This window comes from Parathielavia appendiculata, assembly GCF_033297405.1.
Source record: "Parathielavia appendiculata strain CBS 731.68 unplaced genomic scaffold N657scaffold_14, whole genome shotgun sequence".
NCBI lineage: Eukaryota > Fungi > Ascomycota > Sordariomycetes > Sordariales > Chaetomiaceae > Parathielavia > Parathielavia appendiculata.
This window is the reverse complement of record NW_026944233.1, coordinates 292,831-311,822: the sequence shown is the minus strand read 5'-3', so window position 1 is coordinate 311,822 and position 18,992 is coordinate 292,831. Positions and strand designations below refer to the sequence as shown.

The following is an 18,992-nucleotide window of genomic DNA, read 5'->3' as shown; positions in this document are numbered from 1 at the left end:
GCCGCCTTCGTCACTCCCAAGTCGTGAAGCCGGCAGTGAGAGGGTGCCAAGACAAGATCGCACGAGTAGCAGAGTGCCCCGGATGGGTGCGGGGGAGGGAACTCGCGGCAGGGAGGCACGGAAACAGGTGGATCCAGAAGCAGCGCCGACATTCCCAATGTATCGGTACATCCAGCGGATATGAAAGGTTGTAGATCCCTTTTTCTCCAACATTGAGACAAGGACGAACGAACCGTCAGGCTGGTTGTTAATAAACAGTCCTTACCGGACGAACCTTTCTGGTGATTGGGCCTGCTCGTCACAAGCATTCCGACCGGGGCCTGCAACATGCACTGCTCTTTCGTTGGACGGCTGACGCGAGACGCTTTCGTCCCCTCTTGCAGATGATGAGGCACGTTGGGGTCACCGGAGCTGCGGAGAATTGAGATGTTATTAGCCAACCGGCTGAGCACCGAAGCTCCGCAAAGTATGCGGCGCGACTTGTTCTTTTGCGGGGCCCGAAGCTTCATCTCACCGGGCCCCCCGTAACCGCGTAGCACCTGAGCTAATATCCGTCTCATCTCGATAGGAACGGCCGAGATAGTGTGGGCTGCGCTGGCTGTGTTGACTAACTGCGTGCCTCTGCTGAAGGCCCGAGTTTGCGAGCCCATGGAGAGGGAGTTGAACTTTGAGATATCTCCGCCGGGGGTACCGGGTGAGTTTTCGTTGAGACTGCAGTGAGGTATGGAGATTTAAGGAATAGGGAGACCCTGCGAAAGGGGACGCTAGTCCCAGTTCAAGAGTCTTGTTGATCCGTTTACGCAGGGTAGGGTTTTTGAAGGGTTGGGACCGCAAGTCAATGCCGCATGAGCATTGCGGCGTGCGGACTTGTCTCTGTCGACTCCAGTTCCTCAGTATGGTCTCGTTTTTTCCAAATGTCGGATTACGTTACAACGGTCTGAAACAATTGCGACATGGATTGGATTGCGATGCCATGGAGGGGCAGTGGAGGGGCTCGTCGGGCGGAGGGAAGCTTGAACCCACCCGCACTTGCCCTTGGTTAAGCCTCCCCCACCATTTCGGCTGGAGCTGGACTGTCAAGCTCACATTAGGGTCAGGTACCTGTACCACGACTCTGAACCGGCACAATTGATGGGAAATGGGAGGTGCCCACAGGCTCCCAGCTTGTATCCTCGTCCATGCAACCAGGACTGGAAGCTTGCACCATCCACACGGATGCAGTACAAAAGCGTCCCCTCTTCCCCATCGCTGGCCCCCTTTGCTGGGGACCTGACTTGACAACTTTGTATGTTTTCTCGCCTCTTCCCTCTCCTCCACCACCACCTCCTCCAGCATATCCGTATCTCGATTGCGTCTCGCGCTGTTTGTCCCCGCTGCCATCCCCGCCGTCGAGTCGTCCGCAAAAATCGCTACCTCGCCGTCCCCTCCATCATCACAATTGTCATGGGTGAAGAGACCGCCAAGGCCCCGGTGGTGGCCGAGGCCCATGAGGTCGACACCTTCCGTAAGCTTGACAGTTTCTCCAAAGAGGCCATTGCACACGCTGGCTGAGAAACCAGGGAACGAGAAAGGCTGACCACAACATCTCTCTCTTTCCAGATCCCCCACAGAAGATGCTCGCGAGTAGGTCGCATGCGCTGCCGCGTGCCAAGATCCGATCCAATCAACCGCTCGGGGCGGGGCGTCTGGACGAAGGGAAGAATGGCAGGCTAACTCGTGCGCGTTGCAACAGAGCACCCGAGCAAGCCACACTTGAGCGGTAAGCCATCCTTCCTTGGCCCCACCAACTAGCTCTCCGCATTCCGCAACCGGCGCCGGGTAACTGTTCCGTCGCATCCCATAGGCACATTGCGCTAAACAGGCTTCGGACTGCAGGTCTCGAGGAATACCAGCAGCTGTACAAGGAGTCCATCACAGAGCCCACCAAATTCTGGGGTAGGCTGGCCCGTGAGCTGCTGACCTGGCACAAGGACTTCCAGACAGTCCAGAGCGGTTGTCTGGCCACCGGTGACGTCGCCTGGTTCCTCGAGGGCGAGATCAATGCCTCGTACAACTGCGTCGATCGCCATGCCTTCAAAGACCCCAACCGCGTCGCCATCATCTATGAGGCCGACGAGCCCACCGATGGCCGGACCGTCACCTATGGCGAGCTGCTGCGCGAGGTTTCCAAACTTGCCTACGTCCTCAGGGACATGGGCGTGCGCAAGGGCGACACGGTTGCCATCTACTTGCCTATGATTCCCGAGGCTCTCGTCGCCTTTCTGGCCTGCGCGAGGATTGGTGCCGTTCACTCGGTCGTCTTCGCCGGCTTCTCGGCAGATTCGCTGCGCGACCGCGTTATCGACGCTCGGTCCAAGGTTGTCATCACCTCGGACGAGGGCAAGCGAGGTGGAAAGTTGATTGGCACGAAGAAGATTGTGGACGACGCTCTCAGGCAGTGTCCCGACGTTAAGAACGTGCTCGTCTTCAAGCGCACGGGCGCCGATATCCCCATGACACCAGGCCGCGATGTTTGGTGGCATGAGGAGGTCGAGAAGTGGCCGGCGTACATCGCTCCCGAGCGCATGAATTCCGAGGACCCGCTGTTCCTCCTGTACACCTCCGGATCGACTGGCAAGCCCAAGGGAATGATGCACACCACCGGCGGTTATCTCCTCGGCGCCGCCGCCACGGGCAAGTACGTCTTCGACATCCACGAGGGAGACCGGTACTTCTGCGGTGGAGACGTCGGCTGGATTACCGGCCATACCTACGTCGTGTACGCGCCACTGCTTCTCGGTATCTCGACGGTCGTGTTTGAGGGCACCCCGGCCTATCCCAACTTCTCCCGCTACTGGGACATCATCGAGAAACACAAAGTCACGCAGTTCTATGTCGCGCCGACCGCCCTGCGGTTGCTCAAGCGTGCTGGTGATCACCACGTGCGCAATGAGATGAAACACCTCAGAGTGCTCGGGTCTGTTGGAGAGCCCATCGCCGCCGAGGTCTGGAAGTGGTACTTTGAGGTTGTTGGCAAGGAGGAGGCGCAGATTGTCGACGTAAGTTTGCTTTGTTGTCGCTCTGTGAGCATAGCCGGGCCCATCTGACTCTGTGCTGCAGACATACTGGCAAACTGAGACGGGCTCCAATGTCATCACGCCTCTGGCCGGCGTGACGCCAACTAAGCCCGGCTCCGCCTCTCTTCCCTTCTTTGGCATCGAGCCCGCCATCATCGACCCCGTCTCTGGCGACGAGATCCCAGGCAACGATGTCGAAGGTGTCCTCGCCTTCAAGCAGCCGTGGCCAAGCATGGCCCGGACCGTCTGGGGCGCCCACAAGCGGTACATGGACACTTACCTCAATGTCTACCCCGGCTACTATGTAAGTGAACTCGGGTGTGCCCATAGTGGGAAAACGACTCGACTGACCGTAATCGATTATAGTTCACCGGTGACGGTGCAGGCCGGGACCACGAGGGCTTCTACTGGATCCGTGGCCGTGTCGACGATGTCGTAAACGTTAGTGGCCACCGTCTCTCGACGGCCGAAATCGAAGCCGCCCTGATTGAGCATGCCGCCATTGCCGAGGCCGCGGTCGTGGGCGTGGCCGACGAGCTCACGGGCCAGGCCGTCAATGCATTTGTTGCCATCAAGGATGGCAATGAAGCCTCGGACGCGCTCCGGAAGGAGTTCATCCTGCAAGTCCGCAAGAGCATTGGGCCGTTTGCCGCCCCCAAGGCCGTGTACATTGTGCCCGATCTCCCCAAGACGCGCAGCGGTAAGATCATGAGGCGCATTCTCAGGAAGATTCTGGCTGGCGAGGAGGATCAGCTTGGCGACATCACCACGGTATGTCATCCAAATTCATTGCAAGTTGCCTTGTCTGGGTCGGTGACTGACACCGAGTGACAACAGCTCTCGGACCCATCGGTCGTCCAAAAGATTATTGCCGTTGTACACGAAACGAGGAAGAAATAAATGATGGAAGTTCTCTGTTCGGTTGGGTGGAATTGAAGGATGTACTATTCAGGGTTATACCACCGTCTCTGTTGTCTATCATGAGATCTTAGTGGACAAGGTTATGCCGCTTGAGCCAGTCTTCTATCTTGAGTAGCGCTAGATGATTCTCAAGAGTGCGCTTATGCATGGATCAAATTGATGATGGATGAATGATACATACTGCATACCTATTCGTACGTTGTGTGGGAAGGAAACACGCGAGAGTGCAAGCCTAGGTACTAACTTCAACATATGATCCATCCCACCAGACATTACGAAGTACACGCCTCGTCTTCCTATGGAAGCGCACTCACAGGCGCGCAGTGGCCTGGACTGCAGTGCCGGCAGCCCCACCCCACCCACCTTCAGAATCACTGCAGGTCTGCGTTCCTTCCACTCTCAACTTGCAACCCAGAATCAAAAGCACCTACCTCACCATGTCCACGTCTTTCGGCGGGTATCCCTCCCATTCCTACGGCGGTTCAAATGCAGCGACACCTGCGAGGTCCCACCTCAACCAGACATTCCTGAGCTCGGGCTCACCAGCATTGTCATCGGCCATGGTCGACAACTTCACGTCCGAGATGAGAGATCGTCAGGCCCGGGGCAAAGATCCATACCACTCGGGCGATGGTTCCGATGACGGCAGCCTGACTGACCGCGAATCGGGGCCTGGGTCCAGGTTGCGGCTAGGGACTGGCCGGTAAGTGATGCCTTCCTTCCAACACCAGATCCCATTTGTGGCTCAATAACACCTTCCTCCCCTCCCGAACCAGCGTTGAGAAGGAGGACTTCGCTCGGGTTGAGCGCCGTCAGAAGGCCATCGCCTTCCTCGACAACCCAGAGCTGCTCATGATGTATGCTCAATCTACGGGGGAGGTGAGTGTTCGGTCCTTTCTCCATATCAACGGACTGCAACACCAACACCCAGCCAGAGTATTCCGGCCGCTCGTCTCCATTTCACGAAACTCCTGTGCGGTTACGACGGGGAGGAGGCACAGCACGGCACCGCGTACGGTTCCCACCTGAGTCCTCGTCGAGACCTTCAGTCAGCGAACAAGCAGAGAGGTGGCCGCGACACCAGGACCAACAACTAGCTTCATGTCCGCGTCCAGACATTGCCAACCATCAACGCCAAACAGCACAGACAGCAAAATCATGCAGAATACCAACGGCAGCAGACCACCGACTGACTACTCGGATGGTCCGCCTCCTCCTCATGAGTCCCGGTGAGCCCGTAGCCAGCCACGGATACCATGGGAATTATCCACCACAGACGTCCACTTCGCAACACAGGGACGTTTCAATACCCTCCTCTTTTATGCCACCGGTCGCCCCCACCCTGAGCCGCCGTCGTCGCCTACGCAGTTCGAATCGTAGGTCTAGCCCCGGGGCTGGCCTCGGCATGCAGGAGAAGCGCAGCCGAACCCTAGCCGAGCAGCGGCAGGAGCAGCAGCTGCAATAGCAAGAGTTTGTCGAGACCGTCACCCGCTCCCAAACAGCACGCTTCATGCCGGTCTCATCCTCCATATTCTTCGCAGCCCGTGTCTATTCCAGCTTATCTTTTTCCTCATCCCGCTCTGTTTCCTGGCAGCCCTCATCCTGTCCTACCGGTTCGTCTATACCATGTTCTACACGTCACTCGGTGGAGCTATGGAAGATATCCGCCCATTGGAGGTTGAAGAAGCGGAGGATGTGTTGCGGAATATAACGCTTAGCGCGGAACCTAACTTGCGTACTAGGTATGTACAATTCTTCGTCCTCCTTCCGCTTTCTCTTCCTCCGCCTTCTCTCACTTTCTGTCTTAATCTTCTATTTGTATCTTATACTCTTTCTTCCTTGGTTTCTTTGCTCAAATCTCGTTCTTTCCATTCACGTCATTAGTACTGCCCGCCATGTGCCCCGCTAATAAACAAACTAGGTTGGATTGTACTAGACTCAAGAGGGGAGTGTTTTGACTTGCGGTCCCGCCTGGTATAGATCGTTTTGCCATTTCAGCCTTTGGGCCGTGAGTCTGCTGCTCTGGCCAGGACGAACATACCCCGGAGCTCTGTCTCGTAGCGGAGGATAGGGTGGCAAATTGGCGATCCACGGATTATCAGAACAATACACTGTCCATTACATACCTGGGCAACATGCGCAATTGTAGACTCAGCCAGCTACTGTTGTCTCTGGCAGACACTCGGAGATTGGTGACGTTGGGCATCTCGCTGACTACGCCGTACTAAGTCTGGACGGCCATGGAGCAAAGACAATTCGACACAACGGTGCATCGAGATGAAGGGAAAGAGAAGTGAATTGATCTTTTATACCCAACCAAGAGATATGTCATCATCGTTCCAAATATATACCCATACACCCAAGCCGTTGGCCCATACGTACGACACCAAGAGCGCTGTAAACACAAAAAACATAATACCCAACAGGAAATTGATACTCGCCGGCTACATACCTAGGAAAAGCAAGGAGACATCCTCCAGAAACGCCAGCTTTGTATGCAATTGCTGCCGACAAACAAGCAAAAATCATACCAAAAAATCTATATAACCAAAACCAGCCGCGAGACAAGGCCAACGCAAGGCAAGCCGGGCCGGGTATCATCACGCATACCTGAAACTCCTCGAACGCATCGGCTCGTACTGCTGCCCGCCGGCCATGCCCATGACACCTTCCTGGTGCAGCGGCACCGGCGCATACGAAGGACCGGGCCTCATCATGGGTGGGGACGCGGCGCCGCCGCGACCACCACCACCACCGCCACCCACGGCGCGGGCGCCAAAGTAAGCGGTCGGTCCCGGCGGAATCTTGGGAGGCGAAGACCGCCTGCGGCGGCGGCTCCGCGCAAAGCAGGACCAAAGGCAGCTGATGAGGGCGAGGAGCAGCAGGCCGCCGACGACGCAAAAGACGGGGATGGAGATCTGCTTGTTGTCGCGGATCCAGTCGAGGATCTGCTGGCCGAGGGAGGAGCCGACGCAGTTGCCATTAGAGCAGCGGCCGCCGCCCTCGCAGGGGGTGCCGTCGAGAAAGTACTGGTTCGTGACGTAGCACTGGTTGTCCGGCAGGTTGGCCGAGTGGCACGAGACCTGGCAGCCCGACGAGGAGCACGAGCCCGTCACGTCCGACATGAAGGTGCGGCACTGCTGGTCGCGCGACGTGCAGCGGCCCGAGGCGCAGGCGAGGCCGTTGCCGCACGACTGGCCGTCGGGCGCGCTCTGGTCGGCGGGGCAGCCGGCCGACGTGCCCGAGCACACCTCCTGCGGGTCGCAGGAGCCGGTGCTCGCGCGGCAGACGGTGCCGTTGCCCATGAAGGTGCACTGCGGCGTGCAGCATTCCTCGTTGGTCGGATCGCAAACGCTACCCGTCGTGTATTTGCACGTCCTGGGGTCGCAGCAGGGGTTGTTGGCGCAGCTGGCTTCCCCGCCGCAATCGCAGTCTTCGCCGTGCTCGACGATGCCGTTGCCGCACTGGCTGCCTGTGAAGGTAGTTACGCCTCTATTGCTGGTTAGGCAGCTGGCCCGGTTTGAGCGGCCGAGAAAGCTGCAGATGTTGCCGATGCTGCAGGGCGAAAAGTTGGTGATGCGCTCACCGGTCGACGGGTTCATGATGAACTGCGAGTTGGCGTTGCACGTGTTGGAGCTGAGCGGGCAGCACTCTTGTTTTTGGACACTCCCGTCGGCGCATGTCGTACTGACGCAGTCGTGAACAGCGCCGAATGTATGGCCCGTCTCGTGGGCGAAAACCAGCCACTCAGTCGACGTTCGAACGACAACGTTGGCGGATGCGCTCGTCTCGTTATTACGAGTCGTGGATCCCTCCTGGCAGATGGCGCCGAGCCAAGCCAGGCCTACGGCAGCGCCGCTACTGCATGTGGACAGCAGAGTCCAATAGGCATTCGTGTCCTGCCACTGCCCGCGCCATTGAGAGAACAGGCTCAGACGGGTCTCGATGTTGAGGCTGTCGCTGCAAGGCGTGTTCCAGGGGGCCGAGGGTGGGGGCGAGCTCGGGCACTCGCTGTCGCTGATGGTCATGTTCTGGATAGCCAGAGAGATGTTGAAGGTGCCCTCGTACAGCTGCGAGGCGGCGTTGACCATCTGGACGACGTTTGAGGTTACGGCATCCTCGGATCCCAGCGCTTTGGTGTAGGTGCAGTCGGTGGCGATGCCGATCAGAGCGACCTTTCTCGTGTTCGGGCAACCCTGGGTAGAGCCGATCGAGTTTGCCAGGTTGACGCCGGCGCCATTTCCACCAGCGATCGTGTCCGTTTGGCGTCCAAAGAGAGCCCTCGGGCTCATCTGCCAAGCCGATATGTCCCGGGCCGTCTCCTCAACAAGGCTTCTGTAAACGATGTTGTTCTCGTCCCTGTTGTAGACCAGGCTGTCCGACCCGCAAGTTGGCACATTGCTCAGGTCGCGCTTCAGTTCATCGCGGCCCGCAGGTTGGATGTCTGTGTCTCGCCAGACGACCATGTACTCGTCCCCGGCATCGTCAACCTCGGGATCCCCGCTGACCGATGTCTGGCGGTAAGTCGTCTTCGTCTGAACGTGGTGGTGGTCCCCATCGATGGTGAACACGCCGTCAAAAATGGGCTTGTCGCCGTCGCGGCGAACATTGATCCGAGCCCATCCCGCATGCTCCCATCCCCACTCGCCCTGCCGGTGAACAAAGCTCTCGCCCCTAAACACCCGGTGCTCCTGCCTGACGACCGGTTGGACTCGACGGACGGAGCCGTCGACAGCCAGATATTGTACTGTGGCGTCAGCGCCGAAGAGATCGTGGTTGGGTTCGAGAGCTAGGCGGATCTTTTGGTGCGTGTTGGAGAGAATAAAGGAGACATCGAAGGACGAGTGGGCATGTACTCGGTGTGATGGTGTCTGTATGACTGCGTCTTCGATTCGGGCTATCGATGATAGTGGGTTCCGTTTCACCGAATGTGCTACATGACAGCGTCTTGTGTAAGTCGACCGGCGGCGGGTGCAAGCGTGGAGAAAGAGAGGAACATACCTATTGCATCTTGCGCAAGCAGGCCAGCAGCTGTAACAACGGCCGCGAAGGCCTTGTTGAGAACCATAATCTATGACTCGAAAGCGTCTGGTGGCATCCCCTGCTGGCGACCTGGGACTCGAGGTGAGGGGTACCGGAGTAGGGCCGAATGAATGGACGTGAGATTTCGAATGCTTAGATAGGCAGTTGTGTATTACTCGGGATTGGAATTGGGATCGGGCTCGCGCTTAGTTATTATGATCGTACGATACTCGCTACTTTTTGCTGAATGATCGACTCGCAAGGCTGGAGATGCAGAAACATAGAGGGATCGGTTCGTTGTCTGGTTCATTCTCCTCCGGAGAAGAGGGAAAGGGAATGGAACGAAGTGGCAGTGCACACGGTTTTTCGCTCAATGGGTGTGAGCGGTTCGGCTGTCAGTTGTCCGTGAACAGCCAAGGAGGTGTAATGCAGGCCAAGACGACCCTGGCCACCGAGCGAGCCGCCTGATTACGCAGTTGCCAGGGGCTTGCGCTGAGTTAAAAAAGGCACTGCGTCTGTCAGCTGCGGGGCATCCCGTGTTCCCAAAGGGAACCAAGAGTGCCAACAAAGGGCAACCTCAGCCAGCAGTTCGGTAGAGCTCAACACAACCACCAACCTGAAGTCAACTAGACGCGGATTCGTACGTTGTCACTTGCGCTTATAGATGGCATTGTCCCTCTTTCGAACATCAACGCATCATACGGCAGGTATCTTTGAACGGGACAAATGCGGCGTAAGGTCGGCTACTTCTTATCGTACCTAACCGCCATCAAACGCATTTCAGCCAGGCCTCCGCTCGCCGAGCCGTCCCAGATCCGGCCGTTGCGGGTTTCATAAACTCACCCTTCCCAAAACAGCCCAATCCTGCATGTTATGGTGTTTTAGGCCCCTGTGAAACTCTGCAATTATTTCCAGCCGCCGGAGGAAAGACTGGTTGATTTGCGCTATCCGTAACCGCTAGAGAGTAAGGATGATTGTCAAACCATTATTTTGTTCGCGAGCCAGTCGCTTGATAAGATATTTGCGTCTGGTTGCTTTTAAACAAGATTGTCGAGCTCTAAAAGAAGAATCATCTAGCTATCCCTAGTTAATCTTAATTGATGTTCTCTTTCCTTTCCCCGTTCTTTTTTTCTCTCGCTCTCTTCGACTCCCTTCAGTTACTTCTGTCTCCTTGGTCCTCTCTTCTGATCAGGACACTGAACAAGTGCCGCTCAAGAGAAGGATCACAAACAGCGTTGATTTGTAACTGTGAGGAGACAGCCTGTTTCCAATAGGTATTTGCTTGTTGACGGTTTTACTTTGCCTTGGTCCGTTTGTTAGCCCGAAACATAGATACTCTTCTTATAACAAGTTATCCCTTCTTTCTCTTTCATTTTCACTCGCTTGTATGAGTTTTCTTCCTCTTCCTCGTCCTCTTTCCCTCTTCTTCCTCTTTATCCTTGTCTTCCTCCGAGCCGCCATTGTCTTACTTTTTATCTTCACCTCCTATATCTTTCTCTTTATTTTCCATTATTTCCTTACTTTCCTTGACTTTCATGCTTCTATTCATGTCTCAGCAATGCCCATCATGTGCCACGGTAACGAACAAACCGTGGCTGATGCAGATATGTTCCCATGGCTGTGGCACCTTCCATCTCGATCTGATATTGCCTTTTACTGCATGTGCTGCAGCTCTGCTGCCTGAGGAATCACCAACACAGCTACAAAACCGTCCTCCCAACCGGAGACGCACTCGGTCAGCGCTGTGCTCAGTGGGCTGCCGTGCATGACCAAGCATTGACTACAGCGAACCATCGCCGCACTTTCACAAAAAAGTGTTACGCGTCCACGTTGCTGTGCACCTCTTGGCTTTCAAGTTCCAGGACGTTTGACTGCGCAGCTGATTGAACCAACCTTCGGTCAAGACTAGAATTTCCAATTGATGCTGGCACAACGTCATGGTGGCTGCTTCTGGGTGATGAGAAACCATCCAACACCGGCCGAGCAACTACCAAAGAAGGACTGCGGAGTAAGGCACCGCCATGGTTGTTGACGACGTCCCTTCGGGGTTCTTCTTCGATCTTAACTCCGGCAGCAAGCTTGTCTATGAAAGCCAGCCCTCAGCGGCTCGGAGAATGGGCAGCGACAGGAAAACGGGAGAGAGGAAAGGAGGAGGAGGAGGAGAGGGTTGCTACTGTCCGAACAGACGCTCTAAATCCATCCAGTTAACAGAGAGAAAACAAGGTAAGGTATCTTTAATCCAGCCCAGAACCGCACTCACAGGACGCCGTCACGCCCACGGCCATCTCCCCTCAACACCCGCTTCATAGAAACACTCAGCTCTCCACCGCCAGGGCCTTCGCGCCGACCAACTTGGCCCCTTTCCCCTGCCCCTCGGTCGTAACCACCCAGTACTCAGCCTTGACCCCTTTCCGCGTCACCCTGTACACCCTCACATCATTACCCTGCCCCGCCTCCCTCACCGCATCCACAATCTCATTGTACTGCCCGTTCCGGTCCCAGTCGACAGGATCCATGATATCAACCTCGGCATTCGCCGGATCCCAATGCCCAATCAACCCAGCAAACTCCTCTGTCACAGGATTAGCCGTTGCACCAACACCATTGCCATTGTCCCAAGTCGAGCGAATAAGAAGGTAAACAAGAAGAGACAAACCTTCATCAGGCAGCCCTTTACCGCTCTCATCCCAGCGAAGCGCCACAGCCTCAAACGGTTCGTCGGCATCACTGACATAAAACACTCCCTTCCCACCACACACACGGACCAAACTTTCGGGCACCTCGACCCCTTCCTCGGTGGTTCTAAACGACTGTCCACCCTCCTCCTTCTTCTTCTTGTTGGTATTGGTGGTGGCAAGGCCTTTGGCCGGGTCCTCATTCGCCTTCTCCAGGAAAGCCATGTAATCCCGATCCGCCTGGTCGGCAGAGGACGAAGAAGCCATCGTCGTCGTCGTCGTGGTAAACAATCGCGTAAAGGACGAGCGGGATATCTGCTGCTGGTAGTGGCAATAGAGTCCTCTAGTGCTATCCGAGTCTCGAGCTAACGGCTGCGCTGTGCGCTGTTGTGAAACGACGAGTAGTGCTGAACGACGCTCAGTCTGGATGCAGGCCGTAGTGGGAAGCGGACGTAAACAGGGAGTATTGCGGCGGAAGGGGGTTCTGCGGAGTATGCGAATATGGTTTTTCGCGTATTGTGGTAGGTTGACAGATTCCACAGGCGGTTGCTGTGTGGTGAGGATGGACTGTGAAACACGATTGCGGAGGGTTGAGACCATGTTGAAAGCGTTCAAGCTGAGGCGCAAAGAAGCGGGCGACGATGATGTAACCTCTGGTTCTGCCATGGATTCGGCCAGCATCGGCAGGGTGACTAGCTCGGCGCGACTCCACTTTCGGATAAAACAATCTACTTCGTGCATTGGGCTCCTTGTTGACTTTCTCGACAGCTTGCGTAGACAAAACACAGCACAGAGCAGCAGAGTCGAGTGGCAATTGGTTCATTTTCCCATTCCTCTTATGCAACCTTTACTAAGCTGGAAATGCTAGGTAAAATCCATACCCCATCCCAAAGAGCAACGAGAACCGTGACACCAATGCCATTGTAAACCGAGAAAAAGCACAACGAAGGAAACTGCACGCATTATGAGCTGGCGGCCAGATCCTTTTTGAGCGTACCCTGGTACTGCTTCTTCTCCGCCGGGGTCTGGAAGGCACCATGACCAAACTCGGACGACGTGTCGATCCATTTGAGCTCGACCTTTTCCAGGGCCTTGCGCGAGGTGTGCACGAACATGGACTTGCGGAGAGTCATGATGCGCTTCTTGACACCGGGGACAGAGCCCTTAACCATGACGAAGTCATTGTTGATCTCGCCGTAGCGGACGAAACCACCCATGCTGTAATAGCCCGTTAGAGATTTGCAGAATGAATACATTTGAAAAGCTCGGGCCAAACTCACGGAGTGATCTTCTTCTTGGTGACATCAACGTCAGTAGCGGCGTTGTCGTCGGCATCGCCCTTGCCGATGCGGTAGACCTTGTGGTTGACCGAGGTACGGTGGTGGTAACCCATCTGACCAGCACGGGCAACAGTCCACTGGACGTGGGACGGGTGCCAGGCACCGATACAGGCGACCTTGCGGAGACCCTTGTGGGTCTTACGCGGCAGCTTCTTGGTACCCCAGCGGGCGGTAACACCGGAGAAACCGTGACCCTTGGTGACGGCAATGACGTCAATCATCTCGTCCTTCTCGAAGATGGAGTCGATCGAGACGGGCTTCTCGAAGAGGCCGTGGCCGAACTCGACCTTGTCGGCGACGGAGCCACCGTTGATCTGAATCTCCATGAGGTGGGCCTTCTTCTGCTTGAGAGGCGTCTTGCGGATCTGGGTGTGCGCCAGGACGCGAACGACAGTGCAGTACTTCTTGATGCGTTCGAGCTCACGGGTGATGGAGGCGCCGTTGTTCTCGGAGTGCTTCTTGGCGTACTTGGTGAAGGCCTTCTTCTTGCTCTTGTACCAGTTCTTATAGAAGCGGCGCTTGACCTCGTCGCTCAGGTGCTCAGCCCAGACGGTGGTCAGGGAGCGCAGGCCACGGGGAGTCTCGATGTACTGCGTGGTGTTAGACAATTGGCCTCCTCTTCCTCATCCTCGGCCGGACAGCAAAGACTTACACCAACCAGACCCACAACTATCATCTGCGGTGACAGATGTTAGCCATTGACACAAAAAGAGCCAAGCGGGCTGAGTTGCGCGTACAGGTGGGGTATCAATGATTGTCACAGCCTCCACGATCTCCTTCTTGTGAGCCTTCGCACCGGGACGGTCGAGGTCGCGGACGATCGTGGTCATGCCAGCCTTGTAGCCCATGGCGGCCGTCAGGTGGACGGGCTTCTTAGGGTCGTCCTTCGGGAAGCTGGTAACGTAAACCAGGGTCAGCTTTGCAGTTCTGTCGCCAGATACATAACGAAGCAAAGGAAACGCTAGATATTCAGATATCAACTTACGACTTAACCTTGCCCCGGTGGCGGGCAGCACGCTTCCGCGGCAGGTACGCCAGAGAGCCATGGCGAGGGGCTTCGTACTCTGTAATCGGTCAGCTTCAGCTGTCCAAAATCAACAATTGCGCCATATCCAGAGGCGCATATGGTCGATCTCGGCCGCTCCTCGTGAGCAGCTAGAATCCCAATATCGTCCTGCATTGGAGCTGAAGCAACACTAAGAAGAGAGCTGGGTTCTACTCACTCCGGTGAGACATGGTTACTGAAGTCCGCGGTTGGCTTGATGGTTGATGTGATATTCCCCCAGGTCCGGCCACGAAGATAAAGAAGTCGGGAAATTTGGAGGTTCGATTTTTGTGTGAGATGGAGCTACCCGACGCTCGGGCCAACTGCAGCGGAGCCCTAACTGGAAAATTCGGTATCTGAAAGTGGGGCTGCCAAGCAGTTTCTGCACGTGACTTGAGAATATTAAGCTGAAGTCTACCACACGCAGTAAGGGTTAATAATCCAGGAGGCGGCGATGGCAGTCAAGACCTGGGGACAGAGTCACGGTAGTCTCTTTGGAATGGCAGAAATGGTCAGCAAGAAAATGTACGCGATCTATTCGAGAGTGGAATAGATTGAAAAGCAAGAGAACCCTCGTTCCATCAGCACGATATCTGTCTACCGCAGGCTACATGACTCCTGAAAACTCGTCAATGATATGGTATTCCACCCATCCCACCACACGTTTTATGGCCAGCAAGTTCAAAGCGAAACAACTACTCCTATGACACAAACTCGCCTGCTAACCACTGTCTGCAAAAGCCGGGTTCCATCATGTCTCGCTGATCCAACACCAGATGACAAAGGGGATAAAGAGAAACCAGATATGAGGTAGTCCAGCCAAGTGGCTGATAACTTGTAAAATGTGATCGCAAAGAGTTGCGCGAGCAGAACCGGTATAGAGAGTGAGAAGCCTGTGCAACGGGCTGGAAGATTCGGTGCAGCCTGGGACACAAGCTGGATAAGACTGAGTCGAAGGCTCCAACAATCGTAGTATTCGAGTCATGACAGCCTGCAAAGTGCCCCAAGAAGCTGCCTTGAGCCCAGCTATCAGCCTCAACCAGCAATGGACAGAACGCCAGCTGCCCTTTGTCTTGATCCAGCGGGTTGATCGTCTCAGTTTCCGTTCATGCTAGCGCTAGTGGGCGTTCCATTCTTCAACTCCGTTGCCGTCGCGGCGCCAGGGGCGGAACTCGGACCAACGATGACTTTCTTGTCTTCCTCGCCACTGTCATCGTAATTTTCATCCACGTCCATTGTACGAGCGGCTCGTTCAGGCTCGCTGACCATGGGAGGGTGGGCAGCAGGCGGGTGTTCCATCCGCCTCTCCTCCGGTCCCGAAGGATACTCCTTCTTGGCAGGTACAGCCTGAGAGCCAGACCCCTCATGCATAAGACCCTGCATGGCGGACGGGCCTTGCTGCATGGGCGGCAAGTGACCGGGGATTGAGTGCGACTGTGGCTGGTGGGCGGCCTCGGAAGGATGGTAACCCTCGTTTCCGTGGCGCTGTTCGTCTGCGCGGCGCATCTCGTCCGCACGACGCTGCTCCTCCATGCGTCGCTCATCAAAGCGCCGAGCTTCGGATGAGGTACGGCGATACGACTCGAGACGGGTAGGTGTGGAGGGACGACGATGGCGGATGTCTTCCATGCGTGCTCGTGTCTCCTCGGTCGTAATCTTCTTGACATCTCGCTCGTCCTCCCACTCGCGCATCCTCTTCGGGCCGACGGAGGACGGACGAGCATCATGCTCGCGATGAAGAGATGGGTCCGCAGGCATGCCAGGCTGCGGGGGAAGCGCAACACCAGGCTCAGGACCGTGAGGGCCTGCATGATCAGGGTGTGCTGTGTATGGAGGCTGTTGCTGGGGATATGCCGACTTGGGAGATGGCATGCGGTTCTCATGCATGGGCGGTCGACCATCGTTACGGGGGCTGCCTGTGCGGTAGGGCATCAACGGGTTCGAGGGAGCTACGCCGGGGCCAGGGGCCGAGGCGGGCTGAAGGACCGCTGCCGGGGTATGGCCCCCGTAATTCGGGTTTCGGACACGAGGGGGCTGGGGTCCCTGAGGAGGCTGCTGGGCTTGCTGAGGAGGGGGAGGCGGCTGGGGAGCCGCGTAATGGGCTGGAGGTGGAGGGGAGTGACCACGTCTGTGCTGATCTGGTAACCGGTTGACATCTTGGTACGGCCTCATCTGCTCCTGTTGGGGACTGGCAGGTCGTTGACCGGGAGGCGGCTGCCCACGAAACGGCTCACGATCGGCAGCATAAGGGTTCCGCGGCTGGGGGGGAGGATTAATATCCGAAATCCTACCTCCCCACGAGCCCTGCCCGGGGCCTGGAGGGCCACCGTTGAGCATCGGCTGCTGCGGCGGCGGAGGCGCCGCCCCAGAACCAGAACCAGCCCATTGTGGTCCCGGGGGACCAACGGCGCCAGCAGCTTGGTACGCCTGTGGATGAACATCAGTGGGCTGTCCGGGCGGGGCACGACTGGCTTGTCCGCTGTGGAGCAGCTCCAGCCGGGTCTTAATATGGGGGTTGTTCGGGTCAAGCTCAGCAGCGCGAGTGTACGCATCAAGGGCATCCGCAGTCTGGTTATTGCACGACTCGTACTAAGGGGCCAAGTCAATATAATGTCGTGAGAAAGGATACAAAGGGCCGCAACTTACCAATGTGCCCAAGTCGTACCAGACTTCTGAGATCCAGGGGTTCAGACGAATGGCGCGCGAGTAGGCATCCAACGCGTCGCGATACTGATTGATCTGGTAGTATAGCACACCAATGGAGCACCAGAAGGTGGGATTCCGGCCATCCCGATACACGGCTTGCTGATAGGCTTCATATGCCTTGGGGTATTTCTGCATCTGCATGTAGCAGCGGCCCAAAAGATACCAGCTTTGCGCGTCCGAGTTATCTGTCTAGTGTGAGCAGTTTGCACTCTCCCAAAAAAAGGGTGAATGGACAAGAACTCACCAGCAGCCACAGACTTCTCCAAATACTCGATGGCTCGCTCCTGGCTATCAAAATGCTGGCTCTGGGTGTGATGCAGCCATCCGAGCTGTTGGAGCACCTTGGCGTGGTTGGGGTCACGGTCGAGGACTCGATGGTATGCGATCTTTGCGTTCTCGAACTGTAACTGTGTCAGAATGTAAACCCTTCCAAGATTGGCGTCTGCACCTACGTCTTTCTGTTGCTCATGGACGTGGCCAATTTGGAACCAGATGTCCTCCTCTGTGAGAGGGGTGGGCGGTGAGTTCACGATGTACTTGAAACACTACGAGGTACTCGGATCAGCGCTTGGTCCGCTGCCTCTAATTCTGCTGCAACTCACCTCGAGCGATTCATTGTACTTCCCCTGCTGTTTGTAGATAATACCAAGCCGGAAATAAATCTCGTGGGCCTTATCAAAGTCCGGCTGCATCTTCATAACCTGCGCGAACGCGTCTTCGGCATGGTCCAGCGAGCCATACCTATCGTACAGAATGCCGATGCCATACCAAAGACGGGGCTCCTGTCGGATTTTGTTGAGCGACAACTTGCTACGATCGATGGGGGAAAAAAGACAACTTACCTTGGGATTTGGGAGGTGAACCAAGGCTGTCTGGTAGGCATTGTAGGCTTGCTGCAAGTCATCCATCATCAAATAGCAATGTCCTGGCGCCTATGGTGTTAGCTGACCATCTTGCCCGGTTTGACGACTGGTGCACGCACCCAGGCAGCCCCACGCCTCTCCGTTCCTCTCGTCCAGTTTCAGAATCGCATTCAGGTACTCGGCGGCCTTAGGGAAGTCCTCGCGGGTTCTGAGCACCGAGCTCATGGCGTTCATGGCGGGAATCGAATTCGGGTTAGTTCGGAGCGCACGCTCGTACGAAGCCATCGCGTCATCGAGATTACCCATCTGCTCGGCTAGATTGCCTTTATTATGCGTTAGCCAAGTCCAATGGCGGCAAGACAACAAACCAGGGAGTTTGAGTCATAAGGCAAAGTGCGCATTTACCAAGTTGGATCCAGACCGCCTCCGTCTGCGCCAGCAGAGTCTGGCGCGACGAGGAAAATGACTGCGGGACCGGAGGGCGCGCAGGTCCCGGCGGTCCATGATGCATCTGCATCTGCATGGGCGGCGAAGGATGATGGTTTGCCATCATGCCCGACATTGCTAGTAAGGTGCGTTGTTTTGAGGAAGGCTGGTCAAATTCATCAAACCTGCCCGACAGTCGACGCGATAGGCGCAAGCCGTCCAAGTCAAGGCTTGAATCCGACGATAAAATTGAGAATTGCGACTCGCAGTGTTGCTACCCGCGTTTCTGCGTGGGGAGTTGCGATCAACTCAACTCCCGCACGCCGTCTCCCACAGTCAGTCAACGGATGACACCAAAAAAAAACGGCCAAAGGGCACGAGGCGCAAAAGCGAGATGAAAAGACAGTCGAGAGTGCGAAATGTTCCTGCTACGTTGTTCGGTCAAAGTGTTGGCCCGTCTAGGTCAACGGAGTGCGCACAGGCAGAAGGAAGGTGGAAGTCGGGGAGAAATCTCGGAATGGGGAGGGAGTCGGGGTTGGCGAGAATCCATTTCGGCCAGCCGTCTGAGAGGCAAGTAACAACCCTTACCCACGGGACAGACAGGGGTCCTGTAATTGTGGTCCCGTTCATGTCTCGCAGTCCAGCCAAGGTTGGGGGACAATTCGCAGCGAGGTAGCGGTACCTTGCTCGTTGTCCTGCATATCCACACCACTTCGTCTTCTCTGTTGATAAACTGACAACGTTCACCCAGTGCGTACTGGCGCTCCGCTGATACCTCCGTTCCCGTCGCAATCAGATCGGGAACATGTCCTTTCTGTCCTTTCATGCTGATTCAAACACTGCACCCCGTGGCCGGTTCGTTCAAGCCTGTTCCTCAGTCCTGGACAGATGCTTCCCATGAAGCCATCTTAATGAGCGGCACCCTACCGAGGGAGGAC

General features: G+C 56.2%; 6 protein-coding genes across 6 annotated transcripts; 2 read left to right on the top strand and 4 right to left on the bottom strand.

Annotated features, from left to right (window-relative positions):
- The first annotated feature begins 1,371 nt into the window (after positions 1–1,371).
- On the top strand, positions 1,372–4,153 carry N657DRAFT_648651 (acetate--CoA ligase). Its single transcript, XM_062793560.1, has 7 exons — positions 1,372–1,504; positions 1,600–1,623; positions 1,733–1,759; positions 1,876–3,038; positions 3,100–3,360; positions 3,423–3,827; positions 3,894–4,153. Exons 1-7 carry the CDS (start codon positions 1,444–1,446, stop codon positions 3,954–3,956), a joined length of 2,004 nt encoding a protein of 667 aa, XP_062644624.1. The 5' UTR covers positions 1,372–1,443; the 3' UTR covers positions 3,957–4,153.
- Positions 4,154–4,537: 384 nt separating this feature from the next.
- N657DRAFT_683333 (uncharacterized protein) lies at positions 4,538–5,074 on the top strand (the record flags this gene model as incomplete). Its single annotated transcript, XM_062796565.1, has 3 exons — positions 4,538–4,680; positions 4,754–4,856; positions 4,913–5,074. 3 exons carry the CDS (start codon positions 4,538–4,540, stop codon positions 5,072–5,074), a joined length of 408 nt encoding a protein of 135 aa, XP_062644623.1.
- A 1,146-nt stretch (positions 5,075–6,220) lies between these two features.
- On the bottom strand, positions 6,221–9,411 carry N657DRAFT_665909 (uncharacterized protein). Its single transcript, XM_062795314.1, has 2 exons — positions 8,979–9,411; positions 6,221–8,910 (listed from the first exon to the last, which is right to left on the bottom strand). Exons 1-2 carry the CDS (start codon positions 9,043–9,045, stop codon positions 6,578–6,580), a joined length of 2,400 nt encoding a protein of 799 aa, XP_062644622.1. The 5' UTR covers positions 9,046–9,411; the 3' UTR covers positions 6,221–6,577.
- A 1,510-nt stretch (positions 9,412–10,921) lies between these two features.
- Positions 10,922–12,730, bottom strand: N657DRAFT_648648 (uncharacterized protein). Its single transcript, XM_062793559.1, has 2 exons — positions 11,656–12,730; positions 10,922–11,571 (listed from the first exon to the last, which is right to left on the bottom strand). Exons 1-2 carry the CDS (start codon positions 12,413–12,415, stop codon positions 11,315–11,317), a joined length of 1,017 nt encoding a protein of 338 aa, XP_062644621.1. The 5' UTR covers positions 12,416–12,730; the 3' UTR covers positions 10,922–11,314.
- N657DRAFT_683330 (uncharacterized protein) lies at positions 12,637–14,250 on the bottom strand (the record flags this gene model as incomplete). Its single annotated transcript, XM_062796564.1, has 6 exons — positions 12,637–12,892; positions 12,955–13,604; positions 13,667–13,690; positions 13,752–13,908; positions 14,000–14,078; positions 14,238–14,250. The coding sequence occupies 6 exons, from the start codon at positions 14,248–14,250 to the stop codon at positions 12,637–12,639; spliced, it is 1,179 nt and encodes a 392-aa protein (XP_062644620.1).
- Positions 14,251–15,154: 904 nt separating this feature from the next.
- On the bottom strand, positions 15,155–18,151 carry N657DRAFT_578932 (TPR-like protein; the record flags this gene model as incomplete). The annotated part of the gene is made up of 8 exons (XM_062789355.1): positions 15,155–16,648; positions 16,706–16,950; positions 17,010–17,166; positions 17,218–17,310; positions 17,368–17,547; positions 17,608–17,690; positions 17,748–17,951; positions 18,034–18,151. 8 exons carry the CDS (start codon positions 18,149–18,151, stop codon positions 15,155–15,157), a joined length of 2,574 nt encoding a protein of 857 aa, XP_062644619.1.
- Between the last annotated feature and the right edge of the window lie 841 nt (positions 18,152–18,992).

What these genes read in the sequence shown, in the direction of transcription:
- N657DRAFT_648651 (XM_062793560.1), top strand. Translation starts at nt 1,444, where the DNA reads ATGGGTGAAGAGACCGCCAAGGCCCCGGTGGTGGCCGAGGCCCATGAG. An exon ending in AGGAGGCGCAGATTGTCGAC is followed by an intron (nt 3,039 to 3,099) that starts GTAAGTTTGCTT and finishes TCTGTGCTGCAG; the next exon opens with ACATACTGGCAAACTGAGAC. An exon ending in ATGTCTACCCCGGCTACTAT is followed by an intron (nt 3,361 to 3,422) that starts GTAAGTGAACTC and finishes AATCGATTATAG; the next exon opens with TTCACCGGTGACGGTGCAGG.
- N657DRAFT_665909 (XM_062795314.1), bottom strand. Translation starts at nt 9,045, where the DNA reads ATGGTTCTCAACAAGGCCTTCGCGGCCGTTGTTACAGCTGCTGGCCTG. An exon ending in GCTTGCGCAAGATGCAATAG is followed by an intron (nt 8,911 to 8,978) that starts GTATGTTCCTCT and finishes GCTGTCATGTAG; the next exon opens with CACATTCGGTGAAACGGAAC.
- N657DRAFT_648648 (XM_062793559.1), bottom strand. Translation starts at nt 12,415, where the DNA reads ATGCACGAAGTAGATTGTTTTATCCGAAAGTGGAGTCGCGCCGAGCTA. An exon ending in TAAAGGGCTGCCTGATGAAG is followed by an intron (nt 11,572 to 11,655) that starts GTTTGTCTCTTC and finishes ATCCTGTGACAG; the next exon opens with AGGAGTTTGCTGGGTTGATT.